This window comes from Oncorhynchus masou, chromosome 7, assembly GCF_036934945.1.
Source record: "Oncorhynchus masou masou isolate Uvic2021 chromosome 7, UVic_Omas_1.1, whole genome shotgun sequence".
Taxonomy (NCBI): domain Eukaryota; kingdom Metazoa; phylum Chordata; class Actinopteri; order Salmoniformes; family Salmonidae; genus Oncorhynchus; species Oncorhynchus masou.
The window spans coordinates 12,507,919-12,523,352 of NC_088218.1; the positions used below are offsets into that span (position 1 = coordinate 12,507,919).

The window sequence follows — 15,434 nt, forward strand, 5'->3', positions numbered from 1 at the left end:
ATCTTTTTGGGACGTTGAAAACTGTTGCGGTAATGAGAGTTTTGTGGAAATTGTGCTAAAATACATCATGTCTGATCCAAAAAACACAAATAATTATTATGAAAGAGATAAATACAGATCACGAGAAAATCTCAGTGATCTAAGAGGAAATTGTCTAATTGTCTGTGTGCACCTAGGTATGTGCATTGCATACGTGTGTGTGCGTATTATGTGTGTGTGTGTGTGTGTTTGTATGTGTGTGCAAGGGAAAAAGTGGAGTGTGTTAAAAGCACACCTGCATCCTCACCTTTCGATCTCTCTGTTTAACAGCCTCCCCACTCCTTCAGTCCCCCGTCCTGCCAACCCTCCTCCCCACTCCTTCATTCCCCCCTCCCACCAACCCTCCTCCCCACTCCTTCATTCCCCCGTCCTGCCAACCCTCCTCCCCACTCCTTCATTCCCCCCTCCCACCAACCCTCCTCCCCACTCCTTCATTCCCCCGTCCTGCCAACCCTCCTCCCCACTCCTTCATTCCCCCTTCCCGCCAACCCTCCTTCCGTTCATTCCCCCGTCCCGCCAACCCTCCTCCCCACTCCTTCATTCCCCCGTCCCGCCAACCCTCCTCCCCACTCCTTCATTCCCCGTCCCGCCAACCCTCCTCCCCACTCCTTCATTCCCCCGTCCTGCCAACCCTCCTCCCCACTCCTTCATTCCCCCGTCCTGCCAACCCTCCTCCCCACTCCTTCATTCCCCCGTCCCGCCAACCCTCCTCCCCACTCCTTCATTCCCCCGTCCCGCCAACCCTCCTCCCCACTCCTTCATTCCCCCGTCCTGCCAACCCTCCTCCCCACTCCTTCATTCCCCCCCGCCAACCCTCCTCCCCACTCCTTCATTCCCCCGTCCCGCCAACCCTCCTCCCCACTCCTTCATTCCCCCGTCCTGCCAACCCTCCTCCCCACTCCTTCATTCCCCCGTCCTGCCAACCCTCCTCCCCACTCCTTCATTCCCCCGTCCGCCAACCCTCCTCCCCACTCCTTCATTCCTGCCAACCCTCCTCCCCACTCCTTCATTCCCCCCGCCAACCCTCCTCCCCACTCCTTCATTCCCCCTGCCAACCCTCCTCCCCACTCCTTCATTCCCCCGTCCTGCCAACCCTCCTCCCCACTCCTTCTCCTTCATTCCCCACTCCTTCATTCCCCCCGCCAACCCTCCTCCCCACTCCTTCATTCCCCGTCCCCCAACGTCCCCACGAACGTAAAGTGAAGTCATCACCATAACCCTATCTGTATACCGGGACAGAAAATACTCATTTTAAAGACCATGGACTGACTTCTGGTAAGAAATAAGTTAATGGTAAATACATAGCGGTCTATGGAATGTGTAGAGTGGGCTTGAAATACAATATCTGTCTGCGTTACTCAAACAAGTGTTTCAGGTGGTGTGGGTCTATGTGGGACAGGGCCCACGGTCAGGGTCTGGAGAGCAGAGAGGTTTCATGGGGGGATGGGTTTTGTCTGCCAGGACCATTATGAGTGTCGCGTATAATCGGCAAGATTTAATCGTCACCATGTGATATGTACAGTTGAAGTCGGAAGTTTACATACACCTTAACCAAATACATTTAAACTCAATTTTAAGAATATGAAATGTCAGAATAATAGTAGAGAGAATCATTTATTTAAGATTTTATTTCTTTCATCACATTCCCAGTGGGTCAGAAGTTTAAATATACTCAATTAGTATTTGGTAGCATTGGCTTTAAATTGTTTCACTTGGGTCAAACGTTTCGGGTAGCCTTCCACAAGCTTCCCACCATAAGTTGGGTGAATTTTGGCCCATTTCTTCTGACAGAGCTGGTGTAGAGTCAGGTTTGTAGGCCTCCTTGCTTGCACACACTTTTTCAGTTCTGCCCACATATTTTCAATCGGATTGAGGTCAGGGCTTTGTGATGGCCACTCCAATACCTTGACTTTGTTGTCCTTAAGCCATTTTGCCACAACTTTGGAAGTATGCTTTCGGTCATTGTCCATTTGGAAGACCCACCGAGCTTTAACTTCCTGACTGATGTCTTGAGATGTTGCTTCAATATATCTACATCATTTTCCTACCTCATGATGCCATGTGTTTTGTGAAGTGCACCAGTCCCTCCTGCAGCAAAGTACCCCCACAACATGATGCTGCCATCCCCGTGCTTCACGGTTGGGATGGTGTTCTTCAGCTTGCAAGCATCCCCCTTTTACCTCCAAACATTACGATGGTCATTATGGCCAAAAAGTTCTATTTTTGTTTCATCAGACCAGAGGATATTTCTCCAAAAAGTACAATCTTTGTCCCCATTTGCAGTTGCAAACCGTAGTCTGGCTTTTTTATGGTGGTTTTGGAGCAGTGGCTTCTTCCTTGCTGAGCGGCCTTTCAGGTTATGTCGATATAGGACTTGTTTTACTGTGGATATAGATACTGTTGTACCTGTTTCCTCCAGCATCTTCACAAGGTCCTTTGCTGTTGTTCTGTGATTGATTTGCACTTTTCTCACCAAAGTACATTAATCTCTAGGAGATAGAACTTCAAATCAAATTTATTTATGTAGCCCTTCGTACATCAGCTGATATCTCAAAGTGCTGTACAGAAACCCAGCCTAAAACCCCAAACAGAAGCACGGTGGCTAGGAACAATTCCCTAGAAAGACCAAAACCTAGGAAGAAACCTAGAGAGGAACCAGGCTATGTGGGATGGCCAGTCCTCTTCTGGCTGTGCCGGGTGGAGAACATGGCCATGATGTTCAAATGTTCATAAATGACCAGCATGGTCAAATAATAATAATCACAGGCAGAACAGTTGAAACTGGAGCAGCAGCACAGCCAGGTGGACTGGGGACAGCAAGGAGTCATCATGTCAGGTAGTCCTGAGGCATGGGCTTAGGGCTCAGGTCCTCCGAGAGAGAGAGAATGAAAGAGAGGAAGAGAGAATTAGAGAGAGCATACTTAAATTCACACAGGACACCGGATAGGACAGGAGAAGTACTCCAGAGATAACAAACTGACCCCAGCCCCCCGACACATAAACCACTGCAGCATAAATACTGGAGGTTGAGACAGGAGGGGTCAGGAGACACTGTGGCCCCATCCGATGACACCCCTGGACAGGGCTAAACAGGAAGGATATAACCCCACCCACTTTGCCAAAGCACAGCCCCCACACCACTAGAGGGATATCTTCAACCACCAACTTACCATCCTGAGACAAGGCAGAGTATAGCCCACAAAGATCTCCACCACGGCACAACCCAAGGGGGAGCGTCAACCCAGACAGGAAAATCACATCAACCCACTCAAGTGACGCACCCATCCTAGGGACGGTATGAAAGAGCCCTAGTAAGCCAGTGATTCAGCCCCTGTAATAGGGTTAGAGGCAGAGAATCCCAGTGGAGAGAGGGGAACCGACCAGGCAGATACAGCAAGGGCGGTTCGTTGCTCCAGAGCCTTTCCGTTCACCTTCACACTCATGGGCCAGACTACACTCAATCATATGACCCACTGAAGACTTAAAGGTTGAGACCGAGTTTGCGTCTCTCACATGGGTAGGCAGACCATTCCATAACAATGGAGCTCTATAGGAGAAAGCCCTGCCTCCAGCTGTTTGCTTAGAAATTCTAAGGACAATTAGAAGGCCTGTGTCTTGTAGCGTACGTGTAGGTATGTACGGCAGGACCAAATCAGAGAGATAGGTAGGAGCAAGCCCATGTAATGCTTTGTAGGTTAGCAGTAAAACCTTGAAATCAGCCCTTGCCTTGACAGGAAGCCAGTGTAGGGAGGCTAGCAATGGAGTAATATGATCAAATTTTTTGGTTCTAGTCAGGATTCTAGCAGCCGTATTTAGCACTAACTGAAGTTACTTGTCTCCTTCCTGAGCGGTATGACAGCTACGTGGTCCCATGGTGTTTATACTTACGTACTATTGTTTGTACAGATGAACGTGATACTTTCAGGCATTTGGAAATTGCTCCCAAGGATAAACCAGACTTGTGAAGGTCTAAAATTTCTGAGGTCTTGGCTGATTTCTTTTCATTTTCCCATGATTTTCAAGCAAAGAGGCACTGAGTTTGAAGGTAGGCCTTGAAACACATCCACAGGTACACCTCCAATTGACTCAAATTATGTCAACTCTGGAATTGTCCAAGCTCTTTAAAGGCACAGTCAACTTAGTGTATGTAAACTTCTGACCCACTGGAATTATGATACAGTGAATTATAAGTGAAATAATCTGTCTGTAAACTATTGTTGGAAAAATTACTTGTGTCATGCACAAAGTAGATGTCCTAACCGACTTGCCAAAGCTATAGTTTGTTCACAAGAAATTTGTGGAGTGGTTGAAAAACAAGACTCCAACCTGTGTAAAGTGTATGTAAACATCTGACTTCAACTGTATGTAAGAGCAGACTACAGTCTGAATTACAAGCAGCAGCTCCTGTCCAGAGAGAGAGAGAGAGAGAGAGAGAGAGAGAGAGAGAGAGAGAGAGAGAGAGAGAGAGAGAGAGAATACTTTGGATGATTAAGCACATCAGAGAGAGAGTGAGAGGCAGGCAAGTCACCAATGTAAAGGTCAGGCGCCTTTGACAAACTTTGTTTCCATTCAGTCAGAGAGAGCCTGAGTCTAGTTCTGCCAGGTCTGTGACCTCATCAAGCCGAGGGCACAGTGCGGCCTTATAAACCCAACCTCACATCCCCCCAAACTCACAGCACTCTTTCCTAGGTCATTACTCTGGTAATAATCACATCAGCATGTCAGGATACTTGTCAAACGATTTTCTAGTCTATTTTAGACTAAGTCTGTGTTGAGGAATGATGACTGTGTTACAGGTATGTTACAGATATGTTACAGGTCTTTCAGGCAAGCTTTGTGTACTGGCTATAGAGGCAGTATCTAGAGTACCTACCTGCACTAGGTAGTATCATGTGTGTGTGTGAGAAATAGAGGTGTGTGTGTGTGTACTGATATTACTTAAAATGCAAGGTATAGGCCTATAGACATGCACAAGCATGAGTCCATGTTGCGTGCATATGGTAATGTCCTCTCTGCCAAAGCAATAGCTAATCCTCTGCAAACAGTATGAAGTGCTGTTTATCATTACATCACCTTTTGGCTGTGATCCTGCTCCTATTGTGGACCTGTAGAAGACTGAGACAATGAGATGTGAAAGGGCCTGAGCCAGTTTGACACAATGACTGTGTTTGCTTCCCAAATTGTAACCTATTCTCTATGCGTTGCACTACTTTTGACCGGGGCCTATTGGGCTCTGGTCAAAGGTAGTGCACTAGGTTGTTAGTATGGGGCCATTTTGGACTCACCCTGTGTGATGTTCAGTTGGCCAGATTAGTAGGAGAACAAATCATGATGAAATGTAATCTCTCTGGGCAGATTTACACACGTTACAAACACTTTCATTCATAGTGTCACAGAGTATGAATGTCAAACGAGTCTGGTCAGTTTACTACATGGAGGGGAAGACTGTCATGGCATTGTGCTTTCTTCAGTGTTCCCACTGGCCACAGACGTCAGTTCAACGTCTAGATCTGATTTACATTGGGTTCAGTTGTCAACTAATGTGAGTTAAACAAAACATTTCACCATATCATTGGATTTGGGTTGAAAGATGGGTAAACAAAAAGAAGACGAAATACCCTGACGTTGATTACTTTTTGCAAATCCAATCAGTTTTCCACGTTGATTCAACGTCATTGCATAGACATTTTTGGTTGAAATGATGTGGAAACAACATCATTTAAACCAGTTTTGCTCATTGGGTTTACTGTAGTGTATCAGTATTTCATAACAATCACCTTCCTTATACAATTCTAGGTGAGTTGACTTTAAAGGTACATTCTGGGGATTGGAATCTATTCAGTGGTCATTTCAATGTTACAGAATGTATCGTTATGAACTCTCCCCAGTATTATACTTGACACAAAGATTGTTGTTTGCTGTTCAGAACACTATGGAGGAGGGAATGTTCTGGTAAAATAATACCATTGTGGTGCAACTCATCATCATTAGCAGTAGAAGAGGCCATGCAAGGGCTCGTACCTCATATGGTGACTAACTAATTGTGTTCTGGCAGATTCCTCTTCACACCTTGGCCAAGCTGACAGGCAGCAAAACAAAGTATGCTCATCGACAAACTATGTTTGTGGTTTCGTACCTAGCGTACGCAGCAACATTAAAAACCATGTTCACAGTTCATACATAGACTACATCACAACAGTAAAAACCATGTTCACAGTTCATACATAGACTACATCACAACAGTAAAAACCATGTTCATACATAGACTACATCACAACAGTAAAAACCATGTTCACAGTTCATACATAGACTACATCACAACAGTAAAACCATGTTCACAGTTCATACATAGACTACATCACAACAGTAAAAACCATGTTCATACATAGACTACATCACAACAGTAAAAACCATGTTCACAGTTCATACATAGACTACATCACAACAGTAAAAACCATGTTCATACATAGACTACATCACAACAGTAAAAACCATGTTCATACATAGACTACATCACAACAGTAAAAACCATGTTCACAGTTCATACATAGACTACATCACAACAGTAAAAACCATGTTCATACATAGACTACATCACAACAGTAAAAACCATGTTCACAGTTCATACATAGACTACATCACAACAGTAAAAACCATGTTCACAGTTCATACATAGACTACATCACAACAGTAAAAACCATGTTCATACATAGACTACATCACAACAGTAAAAACCATGTTCATACATAGACTACATCACAACAGTAAAAACCATGTTCACAGTTCATACATAGACTACATCACAACAGTAAAAACCATGTTCACAGTTCATACATAGACTACATCACAACAGTAAAAACCATGTTGTTCATACATAGACTACATCACAACAGTAAAAACCATGTTCACAGTTCATACATAGACTACATCACAACAGTAAAAACCATGTTCATACATAGACTACATCACAACAGTAAAAACCATGTTCACAGTTCATACATAGACTACATCACAACAGTAAAAACCATGTTCACAGTTCATACATAGACTACATCACAACAGTAAAACCATGTTCACAGTTCATACATAGACTACATCACAACAGTAAAAACCATGTTCACAGTTCATACATAGACTACATCACAACAGTAAAAACCATGTTCACAGTTCATACATAGACTACATCACAACAGTAAAACCATGTTCACAGTTCATACATAGACTACATCACAACAGTAAAAACCATGTTCATACATAGACTACATCACAACAGTAAAAACCATGTTCACAGTTCATACATAGACTACATCACAACAGTAAAACCATGTTCACAGTTCATACATAGACTACATCACAACAGTAAAAACCATGTTCATACATAGACTACATCACAACAGTAAAAACCATGTTCACAGTTCATACATAGACTACATCACAACAGTAAAACCATGTTCACAGTTCATACATAGACTACATCACAACAGTAAAAACCATGTTCACAGTTCATACATAGACTACATCACAACAGGAAAAACCATGTTCATACATAGACTACATCACAACAGTAAAAACCATGTTCACAGTTCATACATAGACTACATCACAACAGTAAAACCATGTTCACAGTTCATACATAGACTACATCACAACAGTAAAAACCATGTTCATACATAGACTACATCACAACAGTAAAACCATGTTCACAGTTCATACATAGACTACATCACAACAGTAAAAACCATGTTCACAGTTCATACATAGACTACATCACAACAGTAAAACCATGTTCACAGTTCATACATAGACTACATCACAACAGTAAAACCATGTTCACAGTTCATACATAGACTACATCACAACAGTAAAAACCATGTTCATACATAGACTACATCACAACAGTAAAACCATGTTCACAGTTCATACATAGACTACATCACAACAGTAAAACCATGTTCACAGTTCATACATAGACTACATCACAACAGTAAAAACCATGTTCATACATAGACTACATCACAACAGTAAAAACCATGTTCATACATAGACTACATCACAACAGTAAAAACCATGTTCACAGTTCATACATAGACTACATCACAACAGTAAAAACCATGTTCACAGTTCATACATAGACTACATCACAACAGTAAAATCATGTTCATACATAGACTACATCACAACAGTAAAACCATGTTCACAGTTCATACATAGACTACATCACAACAGTAAAAACCATGTTCATACATAGACTACATCACAACAGTAAAACCATGTTCACAGTTCATACATAGACTACATCACAACAGTAAAACCATGTTCATACATAGACTACATCACAACAGTAAAAACCATGTTGTTCATACATAGACTACATCACAACAGTAAAACCATGTTCATACATAGACTACATCACAACAGTAAAAACCATGTTCATACATAGACTACATCACAACAGTAAAAACCATGTTCATACATAGACTACATCACAACAGTAAAAACCATGTTCATACATAGACTACATCACAACAGTAAAAACCATGTTCATACATAGACTACATCACAACAGTAAAAACCATGTTCATACATAGACTACATCACAACAGTAAAACCATGTTCATACATAGACTACATCACAACAGTAAAAACCATGTTCACAGTTCATACATAGACTACATCACAACAGTAAAAACCATGTTCACAGTTCATACATAGACTACATCACAACAGTAAAAACCATGTTCACAGTTCATACATAGACTACATCACAACAGTAAAAACCATGTTCATACATAGACGACATCAGCAGTTCCATAACTGGTGTTTTTGTTTTGTGCTCTTCTGAGAAGTTCAGAGATAATTCCAAAAACATCATCATCTCAAACCGTGCTTTCATTTGGCTTGTTTGAATAACTGGTACTTACCAGCAAAAGTGTCTCTTTGCACATTCTTGTTAGTTTTTGTTTACTTTATTGTTGGACTATTACATGATCTGGAGGGAGTGAAATGGGTGAGAGCTTCCAAAGGAAAGTAGGCTCTAAAAATAAAGTGTTACCAACGTTTCTCTGAAAGTAGTGTACAAAGCCAGTATAGATGTGCCAAAGGGAGTGATCCAGCCTCGGATTGGAACCCTCTCCCAGTGAGAGGTTTGAAACAGAGGTATAGTTCTCTCACAGTATAGCTTTCCCAGCACTCCTACGTCCAACCATTACAGTCATGGAACAGGACAGCCTGTGTGACTGTCAAACCCAACACTGACCAGTAGCGTGGGCCCTCGGCAATGTTTACTCTCAAAACACACAGCTTTGTCAGGGAAGTGAGCGAACAACAGCCAGAGTTGATATGGAGACATGCCAGACGCTCCACTCCAGCCAGTTCTATTTCAGTCTCACACAAACACACACAGCACAGCAGAGAACACTGGGGCATATCTGAGCACTCATGACAGTCAATCAAAGAGATTGTTAGATATTATTATACACTCACTGAACACTCTGCAATCGCAGGTTTGGCACTTTGGCAGTACACACTTAGAAAAAAGGGTTCTTCGGCTGTCCCCATAGGAGAACCCTTTTTGGTTCCATGTAGAACTCTCTGTGGAAATGGTCCTTCGTGGAACCCAAAAGGGTTCTACCTAGAACCAAAACGGGTTCTTCAAAGGGTTCTCCTATGGGGACAGCCAAAGACAGTGACCCGGGTTGAACTCTTTAGAGGTGTTGCGTAACCAGCTCCTTGTCGACCTGGATCCCAGCTGTGCCCTTTGTCTGTTTGAACAGCTCAAATGTTGCAAGACTAACTGTGAGTAATAGCTGCAATCCATTAGGGCCAAACAGGGCCTGATTGCTTTAGTGTCTACTGTGGCACAGTTTACTCATCAACAGAACCCTAATGAAGGTTTACGGAATTACACGCTATCCTCCTGGGACTAGTGCATTGTGATGGTGTAAGCAAACGCTCACTAACGGATATGGCTGCTCTCTGCTCTCGCCTGGAGCCCAGATCTCTGAGTTTATATCTGTTCAAGCAGACTGCTGCTTGCGGCGATGACATCATCCCCGAATCATTCCGTGCCTTGCATGTGTACATATGCAGTCAAACAGCCATCCCTCTTACTCATAAACTGTCAGCCAGGCCACTAATACAACTGGTGATGTAATGAATGATTCAAGGCGTTTTTCTTTTCATCCTCAGATCAAACACACAGAGCAGAGATTGGCCTATTAAGGACTTGTATTCACAATCACTTTTTCATCAAGGTGCATGTCTACCTTTTCCGGTACTATATAACGCAGAAAACTATAAATGACACAGTGAATGGAGCTTAAGAGTGTCAGACCATGGCTTCATCATTGTCATGAGTCAGTGATTTAACCAAACCACAGTCTTATACAATGATACAGAGCCTGGACGACAGAGCTTCGGGGCTGAATAGAACAGATCACTCCCTTCAACCCACCAAACCTTTACCCCACGGCTACACCCAACCCCCCCGCCCACATATCAATCTCCTGCCACTATGGTCCTTCCTGCTCCCCCTGCAGGTAAAAAACCATGCGTTCCCGTAGCAACAGCCTAGAGGACACAGCAAAGGCCAAGCTGGCTCAGCACCAGGCACGATCGCAGCGGCGGGCCACGGAACGTGAGGGGCCCCAGGGCAGGGGTGCAGGACGGGCCAGGCACAGGGAGCCCCCCGATGACACAGGCACAGACACAGGCACTGTCCAGAGGAAGGAAAAGGAGGGCAGTGGCAGCAGTGGCAGTGGCAGTGCCAGCAGTAACAGTCGGAGGGAGAAGGCAGCAGGCGGGAAGACCAGGGACCTCTCCCGAGACGACCTTCTGTTCCTTCTCTCCATGCTAGAAGGAGAACTGCAGGTGAGGGGATACTGTGGGACTGGCCAGGGTTTGGATGGTTCTGGGTTGTTTGATGAGGAGAGACTAGGAGGGACTAGGAGACTGGGCAAGGGTTTGGCTGGTTCTGGGTTATCTGGTGAGGAGAGGCAGGTCACTTGGCTTCTTTGTAATAATAAACCATGGGTAGTCTAGCTATAGGACAGACTTCTTGGTGATAATAAACCATGGGCAGTCTAGCTATAGGACAGGCTTATTGGTAATACTAAACCATGGGTAGTCTAGCTATAGGACAGACTTCTTGGTGATACTAAACCATGGATAGTCTAGCTATAGGACAGACTTCTTGGTGATACTAAACCATGGGTAGTCTAGCTATAGGACAGACTTCTTGGTGATACTAAACCATGGGTAGTCTAGCTATAGGACAGGCTTCTTGGTGATACTAAACCATGGGTAGTCTAGCTATAGGACAGACTTCTTGGTGATACTAAACCATGGGTAGTCTAGCTATAGGACAGACTTCTTGGTGATACTAAACCATGGGTAGTCTAGCTATAGGACAGACTTCTTGGTGATACTAAACCATGGGTAGTCTAGCTATAGGACAGACTTCTTGGTGATACTAAACCATGGGTAGTCTAGCTATAGGACAGACTTCTTGGTGATACTAAACCATGGGTAGTCTAGCTATATAGGATACTAAACCATGGGTAGTCTAGCTATTCTTGGTGATACTAAACCATGGGTAGTCTAGCTATAGGACAGACTTCTTGGTGATACTAAACCATGGGTAGTCTAGCTATAGGACAGACTTCTTGGTGATACTAAACCATGGGTAGTCTAGCTATAGGACAGACTTCTTGGTGATACTAAACCATGGGTAGTCTAGCTATAGGACAGACTTCTTGGTGATACTAAACCATGGGTAGTCTAGATATAGGACAGACTGATACTAAACCATGGGTGATACTAAACCATGGGTAGTCTAGCTATAGGACAGACTTCTTGGTGATACTAAACCATGGGTAGTCTAGCTATAGGACAGACTTCTTGGTGTGATACTAAACCATGGGTAGTCTAGCTATAGGACAGACTTCTTGGTGATACTAAACCATGGGTAGTCTAGCTATAGGACAGACTTCTTGGTGATACTAAACCATGGGTAGTCTAGATATAGGACAGACTTCTTGGTGATACTAAACCATGGGTAGTCTAGCTATAGGACAGGCTTATTGGTAATACTAAACCATGGGTAGTCTAGCTATAGGACAGACTTCTTGGTGATACTAAACCATGGGTAGTCTAGATATAGGACAGGCTTATTGGTAATACTAAACCATGGGTAGTCTAGATATAGGACAGGCTTATTGGTAATACTAAACCATGGGTAGTGTAGCTATCATGCTCATAGAACTGTGTCCTCTTCTCTCTCCCTCTCTCTCTCCCCCCTACCACAGGCCAGAGACGAGGTGATCACGGTGTTGAAGGCGGAGAAGATTGACTTGGCCCTCTTGGAGGCCCAGTATGGATTCGTCACCCCACAGAAGGTCCTTCAGGCCCTGCAGAGAGACACCGTCCAGAGCAAGGCTGAGACCTTCCAGGAGGACATCTACGAGAGGCCCATGGCTGAGGTAGCACAGTCTCAACATTCAATACAGCAGCTCAGTAAAGTCTGGGGTCAGTGAAGTGTAGCACCCTGATAAGATGACTTGGAAGTGTTGAGACTTCAGCTACATATATGGGCGGCAGGTAGCCTAACGGTTAAGAGCGTTGGGCCAGTAACAGAAAAGTCGCTGGTTCGAATCCCCAAGCCGACTAGGTGAAAAATCTGTTGATGTGCCCATGAGCAAGGCACTTAACCCTAATTGCTGCTGTAAGTCGCTGTGGATAAGAGCCTGCTAAAATGTATATGAAGTAGCTACTTTCTAGGTTCAAAGATCAACTTTGGGTTTTTGTCTCATGACTGGACAATCACATTTGAAAATACATTAATACATCTGATATCACCTCACATAGAGGTGACAGGAAGTGTATTTGGAGTGGTCAGTAAACGCTCTGGTCTCTCCTAGCTGGACAAGCTGGTGGAGAAGCAGAGGGAGACCCATCGTCGCATGCTGGAGCAGCTGCTGCTGACTGAGCAGTCCCACAAGCGCGCCCTGTACAAGCTGGACGACGAGAAGAGGAACCATGGAGACTTCATGAGGAAGAGTGACGAGTTCACCAACCTGCTGGAGCAGGAACGAGAAAGGTCTGTTTGTTGCTCTGTTTCTCAACACTTAACAAACATACATGTGCAAAGGCAGGCAAACACGCATGTATGCACATATACACACACACACACACACATACACACACAAGAGCTGAGCACGCTCCTCAGAAAGTCTCCTCAAGGTGTTAAATGAATGATCTTGAAATGAACACCTACATGCCAAAACCTCTATGGATGGTTTGTATTTACTGTTTTCACATAGAAAGGAGGGACTTAAAACCAAACGCTTGATAAATAATTCAATACATCAGTATCAGGTTGCCTTTGATTGGTAATCCCCTTATAAATGACGTGGCTGTATTATAACCCAGGTTGTGTTGAGACATGTTGTCGTAAGACGACAGAGTGATGCATAATGCCAGAAGAAACTTTACTCATTGGCTTCCAAAGAACAATACCCTGAATAGCTGCTATAGACAGACTCCTACTGATGTTTGTGTAGGCTAGATATTAGAGTAATACCTGTTCTTTACGGTTGGCTGGTATTTACCTGGAATTTAGAAGGACATTATGAATAGCAGACTGTAGTTACAGTGCCTTGCGAAAGTATTCAGCCCCCTTGAACTTTGCGACCTTTTGCCACATTTCAGGCTTCAAACATAAAGATATAAAACTGTAATTTTTTGTGAAGAATCAACAACAAGTGGGACACAATCATGAAGTGGAACGATATTTATTGGATATTTCAAACTTTTTTAACAAATCAAAAACTGAAAAATTGGGCGTGCAAAATTATTCAGCCCCCTTAAGTTAATACTTTGTAGCGCCACCTTTTGCTGCGATTACAGCTGTAAGTCGCTTGGGGTATGTCTCTATCAGTTTTGCACATCGAAAGCCTGAATTTTTTCCCATTCCTCCTTGCAAAACAGCTCGAGCTCAGTGAGGTTGGATGGAGAGCATTTGTGAACAGCAGTTTTCAGTTCTTTCCACAGATTCTCGATTGGATTCAGGTCTGGACTTTGACTTGGCCATTCTAACACCTGGATATGTTTATTTTTGAACCATTCCATTGTAGATTTTGCTTTATGTTTTGGATCATTGTCTTGTTGGAAGACAAATCTCCGTCCCAGTCTCAGGTCTTTTGCAGACTCCATCAGGTTTTCTTCCAGAATGGTCCTGTATTTGGCTCCATCCATCTTCCCATCAATTTTAACCATCTTCCCTGTCCCTGCTGAAGAAAAGCAGGCCCAAACCATGATGCTGCCACCACCATGTTTGATAGTGGGGTTGGTGTGTTCAGGGTGATGAGCTGTGTTGCATTTACGACAAACATAACGTTTTGCATTGTTGCCAAAAAGTTCAATTTTGGTTTCATCTGACAAGAGCACCTTCTTCCACATGTTTGGTGTGTCTCACAGGTGGCTTGTGGCAAACTTTAAACAACACTTTTTATGGATATCTTTAAGAAATGGCTTTCTTCTTGCCACTCTTCCATAAAGGCCAGATTTGTGCAATATACGACTGATGGTTGTCCTATGGACAGAGTCTCCCACCTCAGCTGTAGATCTCTGCAGTTCATCCAGAGTGATCATGGGCCTCTTGGCTGCATCTCTGATCAGTCTTCTCCTTGTTTGAGCTGAAAGTTTAGAGGGACGGCCAGGTCTTGGTAGATTTGCAGTGGTCTGACACTCCTTCCATTTCAATATTATCGCTTGCACAGTGCACCTTGGGATGTTTAAAGCTTGGGAAATCTTTTTGTATCCAAATCCGGCTTTAAACGTCTTCACAACAGTATCTCGGACCTGCCTGGTGTGTTCCTTGTTCTTCATGATGCTCTCTGCGCTTTTAACGGACCTCTGAGACTATCACAGTGCAGGTTAATTTATACGGAGACTTGATTACACACAGGTGGATTGTATTTATCATCATTAGTCATTTAGGTCAACATTGGATCATTCAGAGATCCTCACTGAACTTCTGGAGAGAGTTTGCTGCACTGAAAGTAAAGGGGCTGAATAATTTTGCATGCCCAATTTTTCAGTTTTTGATTTGTTAAAAAAGTTTGAAATATCCTATAAATGTCGTTCCACTTCATGATTGTGTCCCACTTGTTGTTGATTCTTCACAAAAAAATACAGTTTTATATCTTTATGTTTGAAGCCTGAAATGTGGCAAAAGGTCGCAAAGTTCAAGGGGGCCGAATACTTTCGCAAGGCACTGTGCATACAGAGAAACACTTTCTTGAAGGTTCCCCATTTTACACACGTTTAGGTTTCATCCAGGGTTCTGCAACTGTGATAATTGAACTGACATATACTCTATGTATAATATTACAGCA

At 43.5% G+C, this 15,434-nt stretch overlaps 1 protein-coding gene across 1 annotated transcript in view; it reads left to right on the top strand.

Moving 5' to 3' along the window:
- LOC135543305 (filamin A-interacting protein 1-like) overlaps nucleotides 1-15,434 on the top strand; it is a 90,560-nt gene that overhangs the window by 38,060 nt on the left and 37,066 nt on the right. Inside the window, 3 exon segments of the mRNA XM_064970479.1 lie at nucleotides 10,578-10,908; nucleotides 12,345-12,518; nucleotides 12,957-13,135. Of these exon segments, the coding sequence (XP_064826551.1) occupies nucleotides 10,588-10,908; nucleotides 12,345-12,518; nucleotides 12,957-13,135 (674 nt within the window). The 5' untranslated portion in view covers nucleotides 10,578-10,587.